This window comes from Orbilia oligospora, assembly GCF_000225545.1.
Source record: "Orbilia oligospora ATCC 24927 unplaced genomic scaffold scaffold00215, whole genome shotgun sequence".
Taxonomy (NCBI): domain Eukaryota; kingdom Fungi; phylum Ascomycota; class Orbiliomycetes; order Orbiliales; family Orbiliaceae; genus Orbilia; species Orbilia oligospora.
In genome coordinates this window covers 2,798,083-2,809,226 of record NW_011645772.1, presented here as the reverse complement: position 1 = coordinate 2,809,226, position 11,144 = coordinate 2,798,083, and the positions used below count along the sequence as shown (strand labels likewise).

Genomic DNA, 11,144 nt, shown 5'->3' with positions numbered 1-11,144 from the left:
GAGCTCGACATAAAATGCAACAGTGCCCCGCGCGCCTAGCATCGACTTCTAACCCTCCCTACCTTCATAAACTCGGTCAATTGCTTTCTAGCTTCAGTATTTTGGAAGATAAATAAATTAGTACCAGTACTCGGAAGCGATGGCTGCGAAGCAAGCTATTGCGTTAGTTGCCGGCGTCGGGCCAGGCACAGTATGCCTCCACACAACTACTCTCAACCTTACTGATTACCAGCTAAAATACTAATTACAATATTCGCATAGGGTGCCGCCATTGCCAAAAAATTCGCTTCGTTGTACAATGTTGTTCTTCTTGCCCGTACTCCAAATTCCTACGAAACTACGGTGCAGGAAATCAACGAGTCCGGTGGCACTGCTATCGGTTTTCCAGCCGATGTCCGAGATGAAGCTAGTATCAAGAAAGTATTCGAACAAGTAACTAAGCAGTTCCCGGATAAACCTGTTGCGGCGGCGGTCTACAACGTCGGCGGGGTTTTCATTCGAAAACCGTTTTTGGAACAGTCGGTTGAGGGGTTTAAGCTTGGATATGAGACTAGTGTGTATGTGTCCCTTAATTGGATGCTTAGGCCCTAAAATTCTAGGGAAGTACATAGCTAATATAACAATCTCTAGCCTGGGTGCATTTATCTTTGCCCAAGCTGCTCTCCCGCACCTCATTTCCGCGGCCAAATCTACTCTTCCCCACCCTCCATCCCTCTTCTTCACAGGCGCTACAGCCGCCGTAAAAGGTTCGCCATATCTTCAATCCTTCTCACCCGGTAAATACGCACTGCGTTCTTTAACCCAGTCACTCGCCAAGGAATTTGGGCCGGAAGGTGTACATGTGTCGCACTTTATCATCGATGGCGTTATAGATACCCCCAAAACGAAAGAGTGGTTGAAGGATGCACCTGAGGGGAGTAAGATTGACCCTGCTGCTATTGCAGATACTTACTGGGCGGTGCACCAACAGCCTAAGACGACATGGACTTGGGAGTTGGATATCAGGCCTTATGTTGAGAAGTGGTAGTATATGGTTTGAAAGGCTTGGACCCAGAGGCGGAATGTTAATCAAATGTCATGGGTTTTCCTGACTTTCGAGTTTGCGGATCGCCAGACAGCTGTCTGGGCGTTCTTGGTGTAAATACAATGCAGATTTATATTATGGCTGTATTATTACCGTTACAGTACAAGATATATAGTCTATATTATCACCATCTGTGGATATGTTGAATATTTGGTACCTGGGAAACCATGCCTCATCTCCAGGCTTCACTTGTCGACCACAAGAATGCACCATCTCTATAGTCACGATTGAATTGCTCATCTGTACATCTTTAAAATGGGTCATGGCCACAGATCTAGATCATTCCGAACTTGCCTCATCTTCAGAACCGCATCCCCGAATCCCAGCTCGCTTGATCCTCCTTGCATTCTCATTTCCGCTTAGACTGGGCCCGGAAGATATGACCAACTTCCTCAAGAAAAACCTCGTTCTCCCTGGCCCTGCAGAATTCACAGGCGTGATGTTTTTTATACCCAACGAAGATGTGGCGGTTCTGCCTCGAAGCGTGAACGCTAGGCTATAGGGAGCGATCCCCAGACTACCTGAGCGCGAGGTTGCAGAGAGTGTTACTGTTTCCCAGAGAAAGTCAATATGCCGGCTACTATCATTCAGGGGGCACCAGACGACCACATTCTGTATAATACCCAGATCTCTCAAAAAGATGGCCGCGAGGTAGGGGTTGTGGGTGCACATTGCGAAAAATGGATATATTGCATAACTAGGGTGGAATAACCTGGATATAGAGGGTATATCCCAGATTATACTGGGTTTAATTAATTAAATGGGAGATCCGGTAGGCGTGTGGCCTAGCTGGCCACCAAAGGGGTTCGGCACCATGCCTCGGGACGTGCTTTCGAGTTTCATTGTTAATCTTTATGGGTACACTACGCAAACGGCGTTATTGGATAGGATTGAGTTACATGGTCTGGGGGATATGATTGACTTTGCGGATTCCAAGCTTGTTTAGGGGCCATAAATCAATTGATATGGGTTGTATGTACCTCGCTCTTTCCTGTTATGTTACATCCATATATTCCTTTCGAAGAGGCCAAGAGTTCAGCCTTGTGGCTCTTGGGGCTCCTAGATCCTGTTGAGCTTGCATATGGTTACACCCGCTACGAAGTTACGAAAATCAATTACAATAGGAGCCATTGTGACCCTACGAAGTAGGGCTTACACATGCATCTTCGAACTCGTATGAAATGCTCATGCATTGCACTTTTGACTAAAGTAATAATAATTATTGATAGCCTTCATCACTATAACTTGAAGATACATCCCAAGAAAACCAATCGTAGGAAACGCCCGCACGAAAAACTTTCGTAAGAACAAATTGTGCCTCTCCCGCTCCTCCTTCCTATTCTCATTACCATACCATATTAGGGGATCTTGTCGCTCTGCCAATTAAAATATAAATCCTAGTATTAAAACAGGATGACATAATAAAAAATGAATAAAAATGAAAGCAGACGACCGTGTGGTTTGTTTGTTTTACGTAACCACTAGTTCATCCAACCCGATAGTGTTATCGGGGTTCCAAGACGACTTTGTGTAACGACGATATGGTATATTTTTAATGTTGGGGGTATGCCATCCCAGCTGACTGCTGGTAACCAGCCTGGTTGGCTGGAACTAGCAGAGCCTTCCTAGTTTCGGTCTCACGATCTTCTTGGATAAGTGTGCAGCACTGCGAATAAAAAAACAATTAGCAAACAGCCTAAAGAAGAAAATGAAGAAAATGAGCCAAAGCTGGATGAGAATACTAACCTCGCACCAGAAATGCCTGCAGCAATCACCACATCCGGATCCCTGGAGGTTGTACCTCTGTCTAATCTCGCCTCTCTGAATCATACTCATGACCCACTGGAAACCGCAGAAAGACAAAGCGCAGAAGCCCCAGCAGGAACCATTGCAGTTGCTATAGTTCGACATGTCATTATGTCGGAGTCTGTGCTGGATCTTGCTGTAGGTGATACATGGACACCAGAAAGTCACACAGCCTTTAGTTTATCCATCATCACACGATCAGTATTCGGTCATGGTACGAGGTTCTGGAATAATAGTATGTATAACTTACATTTTCCACAATCACCGAAACAACCGCACATCCCATGCTCCCAAGGACCTGGCTGGCCGGCATGGTTGGTGATACCCTTATGCTCCATTTGTGGCTGCGGTGTAGGTTGTACGGGAGTAGTGATTGGCTGTGGAGCGGGAGAATGCTGGTGCTCTTGATATGCAGGATACTGCTGTGGAGGAGGAGGGGACTGTTGGAATTGTTGGGGTGGAGGAGACTGTTGAAATTGCTGCTGCTGGTCCGGCTGAGGATAATGCTGCTGCTGCTGCTGCTGGTAATTTGGAGGAGGAGAATGGATAGGTTGTCCGTATGGGGCTTGGGCCTGATGGTCCGGATAGATAGTCTTTGGTTCGGGCTGGTATGACATCTTGGGAGAAAGGGGGGGGTCTCTGTGGGAGGTTTATATAAATCTCGAGATAGAACGGCTATACTACAATGCTCTTAAGAACGGCTGAAGATAAAAGCCAGACTGAACACCTGAAGTACGATATGTCACAGGCCGAATGCAGGGGTCGGCAGGAGTTCCGAGTAAACCTTCTGTGAAGGACGAAAACGTTCTTTTTTTAAGGTTGAGGAAAGTCGCCGGGAACTGGGCTGTGCCAATTCGCGCCACTCGAGTGAGCGAAGACTGTGTTGGTTTTGTGGTAATTTTTGGACTAGTTCTCTTTCAGCTGTTCGCTGTTCGATGTCAGATTCGAGTGTTCTTTTGCTCAATTAATCAATTAATTACAGACACGGGACATGCAAAAATTAAACTGAAAAGTGTGGGCGCTTTGATGCAGGATACAGCTGTCGAAGACAATGTATGTATGTACGTGGAGGCCAGGAAAATACTCATCATGCCGGGGAAGTAAAACTTTCTTACCAAAAGCGCATCGACGGTTGGTCAGCCCTAATCAATTTTAAACCGTCCCGATTAATTTCAAATTCCGAATTTCGCAGGTCGAATATAGATATCCAGGCCGTTATGTGCAAGAAGCCCTGGTCGAGAGGTGGGTATACCACAGTAAGCAGTGACGGATAGGTACGAATTTCCAGTTTTTTGTAAGTTATTGCGAGCTGTTTTAAAGAAAAGAAAAATCTTCCTGTCACGGTGAGCATTCATCTGTCGCGCTTTTAAATCTCTTTCCCAGTCGCCTGGTTTTTCTTCTTTTCCATTGGTGATATAACAATGCATTGGGCCTTTCCAACTAAACCCTCTTGTTTCTGATACTAACATCCCTACGATCTTGGTTAGCGCCAGTGACTAAAGAAAATCACTGCTCCATAAGACCTGCAAGTGTGCCATGGCTGACATGATGGACATGATGGCTGCGACTACCGAACTGCTAAGGTTTGAAGGCCCATGCACGATCTTCGGACATGATATCACATACGAACTACTATGTATATATCACAACCTCACTTCAACGATTCCCTTGACTAAAAGACAAAAAAGGGATAACAAAGAATCATTCTTCCGTGAAACACGTACAGGTCCCAACAGTCTCGAAAAATGGTCGCGGAATCCCCACAGAAGGGGACGAAAACTAGAGAGAAAAACACATGTCGCGCCCTGGAAGGGGAAGTTGCCGTGTGGTGTCAGCGAATACATCGCTTGCAGGGATCTTGTTCCCTATGTGCATAAGATGGTCCCGTTCTGGGTTTTTAGCTCAGAGAGGTGGCATGGCACAGCATGCATGCCAACTTAGCGTCGACCAGCCGGGCGGGGATCTTGGGGGAATCTTGGTGATGAGCCTCGAACCCAATCTATCGTCGCTATTTTAATACAAGAGTTTGTGAGTCGCAATGAAGGAGCTAAAATTACAAATGGAACCCATCCGTAGATGCTTGCTTACTTATAGGAACTTGTAAAATGGCCTTTTTTTTTTTGGAAACGAGCCCAAATTGATTGAATCTGGTAGGGACATTCGATTTACGGGATAAGGCGATCCTCTTGTTGCATAACGACCCGCCTAATTAATTCCTATAACGGAGATTATCATTTTCTACCAAGGATAGTTTTCACGGAGCGTTTTCACTTCCCGTCAAGGCTCAAACATCATGTAACCGGATTTCGGCAGGCGGAGCCTTACGGTTTGTCAGGGAATTCCAACGCCTCTTCGTATGCCAAGCCGGTCCATCAATATGTTTGAAGGGCGTACTTTGCTGGCCGTGAACTATGTATAATTTGGAGCTCGGAGAGCCGCAGGGAAACGCCTTTAAGGGCTCAAAACTCGTCTATATCCTAGGCAATAATATCGGATATACATCTTCATCTGGCCTTGCCAGCATTGTATTCTGACATCTCGAATAAAACAAAAAAACTTTAACACAGCCAAGAAGGGTAAAATACCCGCTAATTTAAAAAGCAGTGAGAAGCCAAAATATGAATCCAATTCAAAAGAAACACGAAAACGCCAAACCAGATGCACTATCACAAGTATTAAACAGCCACCCTCTAGAATCCCGAAAGAAATCAATGCAATGGAAAAAAATAAGAAAATGATCGTAAAAAGAATGCAGAAAACCCGACACAATTGAAAGCTCAACGATACCTATGATCCATCTCCTTTTTTGCGTTTTCCACAACATTTACTGCTGTTTCCAATATATCCCCTCCCTTCCTCCAGCTTACCAGCAGAACTCCCTGTCCTTGTTCATCCAGAGCTTTAGTTGCTTTATCCCATCTTTGCCGCCATAACCACTCTTTTTTGTCGATGCCGCTAGCCGGGTCCCACGTTTCTGTGCTCGTCGCTCCGCTCGGGTTGGCATACAATACATTACCGCTGTTACCAATGGGCTGGATTGTATGTTGATTATTCGAAGAACTAGCAATGGAGTTCGTTCGGCTTATTGTCGTAGTGGATTTATCAGAGTCCGTAGGCGCGCGTAGAGTAAACCTAGGAGGATCCATAGCACCAGATGTGCTCCTTGGACGAGTTGGTAGGTTGGGAGAAGAGAAAGAGGCGCCCCCAGCGCCCGGACGAACATTTGAAAACCCATCTCGTATGATTTTTGGATTTCTTGGTGTGTCAAATATCGCCGAGGACTCTGCCTTCCAGATCTTTGGCGGACTGGGCGACTTATGCGGTGGGGAGTGAGGAGAACCTGACTTCGGCTTCTGTTCTAAAGTCATATTTTCCGTAGGATCCGAAAGGTCGATGAGGTCGTCGCTGGAGGACCGATAGATGTCGATTGGCATTGAACGAGGGGGCGACCTGCCATAGTGGTTTGTCGCAGGCAGTTTCTTGCCTTTAAGGTCCGTTGGTTTCTTTGGTAATGGCGGTGGCGCCTTCTTAGGGATGACTGTCGTGGTCGTAGATGGTGCCGTAGGCGCCGTCGCAAATGACGCAGTAGACGAGGTCGGGTACAACGTATGCCCTTCCATTGGCTTCAAAATAGTTGGTCCCTCGTCGTCATCCGAACTTGAGAAGTCAAGTAAGTTCTCATCCTGTTGCGGCTTCCTATTCGGCGGTGGTTTATGCTCGGAAGGTGTCACAGTACGCCGGGGTGGTACAGCTGGCCGGCTAGGAGACCCTCCAGTATGTTGAGGCCGTAAAGTTGTCGTGCTAAGATTATTGCTCTCAAAGAAACCGATATCCTCCTTAGTTGTGACATCTCGTATAAAAATTGCCCTAATCCGCCCAGGGTTTGCAAGCGCCACAGCAACATAAACCTCCAAATCAGCTTCTCCGGAATCTCCCACCATGATGAACCTTCTATTAGGAAAGTCTCGCAATATACGCTCGAGACTACCTTTTTTACGATCTTGGACTGGTTCAAATATGCCCTGAAACACGGACTGATACTGCTTCAAATGAAAGGAACCACTCGGAAGGTTCGCAGCCTTGAAGTACTCTCTAACCAGTGGGTATAATTGCCACGGGCTGTTCGAGACGTAATGTATAGGGACATCCAGAAACGCCAGTGTATTGTACAATTCTGTGATTCCTGGTATTGTGAGTGAGTGATAGTCCCTGACGAAGACGTTCCGTGCCATTTCCCGCACCCCTGCAGTGACTGCGGAATTCTTTATTGTATCGTCAATATCGGATATCAAGCTGATTCCATGTGACTCGAGAACCTGAACCTGTTCAGTCACACTGAGCCTCTCTGATGCTAATACTCGAAGCTCTGTTGGGATGAATCCTAATTCTGCACGTAAAGCAAACTGGCCGTATGCGTCCGTGGTAATCGTATGGGATTCCGATTTATTGTCATTGTAAAAGAATATTGTGACAGGCACATTGGGGGAAGCTCTCGCCATAACATGGAACATCCGATGCTTCAAGAACTCATGCGCTGTATCAAGCTCTTTTGATGTAAGACCTGTCGGGGCACTCCCTGTAGGATTCTTGGGTTGCATGTAACTCGAAGCATACGCCGCCGCGCGCCATGACAGCTTCTTGACTAGTCCTGACGCGGGTTCGGATTCCGATTTACCTAGTTCCGAGAGGTTTGCCGAGCTTGGTCTTGGTGAGCGTGCTGGGGAGAGAGATCTTGTAGACGTCATTCCCGATGGGAGTGTGGAAGGGCCCATTTCGTCATCGCTCAGACCATCAGTGTCGAGATGCCCCGATTGGAGTCTTGAAGCGGCTTCCATGTCTGCTTTTCTGTCCTCCTCTGTCACACCTCTGCCCTGTGCAGGTAAACCACACAACTGTCTCGCAACTCCCATTAGAAATCGATTCTTTCTAGTAAGGACATTTGACGGTGGCTCAAATATCCAACCTCTAACATCAATCTCGGCGACTGTTGTACTTTCCGGTGGGTTAGGCCGATCATGAAACTGTGTCGGTTCATCGGAAAATTGACGTTCATGCCGATTTCTTGATGTAGACCTCCTTCTCCTCTTTTCTTCCTGCATAGTTTTCCTCGCATAGCTTGGGAATAGAATCATTTCCTCCGTCCCACTAGGCCGGAGATCTCTATCTGTCCATTCTCCCGACTGCGAACCGCTCGCTGTTCGCCCCGAGGAGCTTGTAATCGGCTGGTCTATGTCTTCTCGGCCTCTATAGTAACTTGCAATATAATTTTGCCGAGCTTCGTTCGCAGCCCGAAATGCGCCAACAATTTTTGCCCGCCGAGCACCGGGCTCTCTCGGTGGCTGCTGCTGTGCATTATCTTGGTTCTGTGATGGGTTTCTATAGCTTCCCAGGTACGCCGTCGGGTCCACCCAAGAACTCAGTCCCTGCGCCATTCTTCTAATTCCCAATAAACCAGTCCGGTGCCGTTTATTTAATGTACGTTTATGCCGTTTTACTCGTCGCTTGGTCTGTCGTGTAGATATATAATGGTAAATTTGTCTATGTAATCTTTGGAGTGGAGTTTCGTGGAGGTATGGAAGAAGGTGTTGAAGCGTTCCTGTTGGACGAAGGAAGCGAGGTAGTAGTGTTCGACTGTTCCCTGGAGGGAATATTGAACGAACAAGGACAAGTCCTTTACGAACGTATCGGCGGAGGTTAAAGAGGGATTGTGGACGTGGTAGAGGTGCCAGGGCTGCGGTCTCGTGAGGGAAGGCGGTGGGCGGTTTGGAGGGAATAAGCGGAAGACTGTAGCATCATCTGAGCAAGCTTGCGGACGGGCGTTAACTCCAATATCCCTAATACTTGACAAATAAGTAACTGGATACCTAGAAAAGCTTGGATTGATACTCACTTTCTATCAGGAGGCGCTTGTCATGATGAAGCCAGACGTCATTGGCCTTCGTGATGCCTTAAATGCAATCTTGGGTATCGGATGGCCCGCGAATGTCACAGCAGGATGGGATGGGATGAGCTTTACGCAAGCCTTCCGCCGCCAACGGCCCAGAAACGTGCTGGTGTCGCACAACGCAAAAAATACCACAGGGTGCTCAGATGGCGGCTCCGCCTGACCTTGTCACTACACCCTAAGAGCAGAAAAATAATTTACAGCTGAGGAACTAGGGCTTCTTGGAGGTCATGCAAGGTACCCAGATGGGTACATGTTTGGTTTACTATTTCTGGCAAGTTCGCTAGCTTAAACAGCCGATATCTATCTTAGTTATCAATCCGTGGACCGGATCCTAACCATTTGATATATATATATATTGATTTCCTCCAAATAGGCTTATGTGAGTTCGACTCTCAGCATAATAACTCATTAATCAAGGAGGCCAGTTAAATAAGCGTAAACGAGGTATATTTTTGGTAGCCTAAGCAGAAAATGTGTCTATGGGGACCCATTTTGGGGTTTAACTCCATTATATATATTCAGATTAAGTCCTATATTCAATTAATTAATTCCTTGAGCCCCAATAGATCGAGGTCGGGTGGTTCTGTAATATACGTATTAACCGTTCTAAATATTATATCACTAACTATCTCATATAGCACCGTACTCTCGAGCTCAGTACGAGTATAAGTGTAAATTAGATTTTCAAATATAAACGATTTGAAGGCAAATTCAACCACGCATCCTCTATTCTATTCCTCTTCTACCAGGGTCTCCATGTACATCATCACCTTTCGCGCATCAGACTTACTAGTCTCCAGACTCTAGCTTAGGAACTATAGATACACACTATTAAAACATAATGCGGTCCCCATTAACATTAATGAAATAGGGTTGGCTTTATAAACTATAACATACCTTAAAAATGTAAGTAATATAGATACACTAACATATACCAATGAAACCGATAACGGGAAATCTTATTCGCCCTTAGACAGTAATAGGCTTCGGGGGGGTGTTGCGAAACAATATACCCAATACCTAATATGCTAAGTCATGGGCTATGAGTTCATAGCTTGTACAATTGTACTTCAACTAGCCCTTCAGGACGGAAAAACGCAATTGTGGCTTTGCCCCCGAAGTGATAGTCCGCCGAGCCCAGCGCTCGTCATAGAAAGTATCATAACCGGGCCCCGTGTCGACCGGGAGGCCTAGGGTAAGGACAGGATTAACTTGATAACCTCGGCGGGGACGAATTTAACCAGGGAAGTGAGGAGAAACTTTCGAAACTCAAGACCGCCCTAATGTATACTATTAACTAGGACACCCGACCTAGCTAGAAATTTCGAAAAATCATCGCCTAGATTAATTATTGATTTGAGGCTAGCAAAACCGTACAAGCAATATGATAGCGCTAGTGGTTCTGCGTCATCGTATGATTTCTGTCAAAGCAGCCCCTCTTTCCAATCAGAGAGATTTCCCCGCAAAATCTGAAAAACCCACATGCATGTTAAGTTAGCCATCCTATCCGAGAAAGGATATGCATGTATGCCGATTTCTTAAAAAGGGTTGTTTTCTGCACATCAAAATGGACTCAGGGTTTTTATCATGATATCAGCAGACATTATACATTAGTGAAGAGATCAAGCTATCTTGGCTTGTAACGTTGAAAGCCTTGAATCCTGTCTTACCAGTTCGAACTGCATGTATTTCTGTACATGCGCCGACGGCTACCGTTGATTGGCGAAAGTAGGACTATCATAAATACGATATACCAAAAGGCGGTTAGTCCGACTTTCCAAATTGATAATAAGTATTGTATGTATGTGCACACCCTGTAGAAGCTGAAAGCGAAGGACTCGTAGTTCTCCCAGGATAGCTCGACCTCTAGCTGCAGAAACCGAAGATCATATGTCGCGCAGCATGCCATTATAATATTAGCTTTGGTAGACATGGCATATCGAGTATCTTCAATGGCCACATGTCATGGTCGAATTATAGTTCGTAGTCGCAACCAACTTCCCAGCCAAAACTCCACTCAGTCGTCGAGATGGTACCACGGAGATAGACCTCGAAGCTTTTGCGGTGCCGTGTGGTAATTTCCCTTGCCGCTAAACTCTTCACGGTAAGATGCATGCTGTGCTGTTTGACGCCATATGCATGGCTGATGCTAGCCACGTCAGGACAGAGGCCGAAGCAAAGCTAGCAGCGAGCTAAGTCAGACACGAGCTGGGGACCCGGCCCTTTGATAGCATAGCTAGTTAGCACCTTCTACTGCGGGGCTACTCGATTCACGTCCTATCCACGTCCTTCTCTCCGAACCTCAAC

At 46.3% G+C, this 11,144-nt stretch overlaps 3 protein-coding genes across 3 annotated transcripts; 1 reads left to right on the top strand and 2 right to left on the bottom strand.

Annotated features, from left to right (window-relative positions):
- Window positions 1-139: 139 nt before the first annotated feature.
- AOL_s00215g823 (uncharacterized protein) lies at window positions 140-1,027 on the top strand (the record flags this gene model as incomplete). Its single annotated transcript, XM_011130025.1, has 3 exons — window positions 140-190; window positions 262-557; window positions 631-1,027. 3 exons carry the CDS (start codon window positions 140-142, stop codon window positions 1,025-1,027), a joined length of 744 nt encoding a protein of 247 aa, XP_011128327.1.
- Window positions 1,028-2,636: 1,609 nt separating this feature from the next.
- Window positions 2,637-3,507, bottom strand: AOL_s00215g822 (uncharacterized protein; the record flags this gene model as incomplete). The annotated part of the gene is made up of 3 exons (XM_011130024.1): window positions 2,637-2,750; window positions 2,831-3,063; window positions 3,141-3,507. 3 exons carry the CDS (start codon window positions 3,505-3,507, stop codon window positions 2,637-2,639), a joined length of 714 nt encoding a protein of 237 aa, XP_011128326.1.
- Window positions 3,508-5,667: 2,160 nt separating this feature from the next.
- AOL_s00215g821 (uncharacterized protein) lies at window positions 5,668-8,322 on the bottom strand (the record flags this gene model as incomplete). The annotated part of the gene is made up of 1 exon (XM_011130023.1): window positions 5,668-8,322. The coding sequence occupies one exon, from the start codon at window positions 8,320-8,322 to the stop codon at window positions 5,668-5,670; it is 2,655 nt and encodes an 884-aa protein (XP_011128325.1).
- Window positions 8,323-11,144: the final 2,822 nt, after the last annotated feature.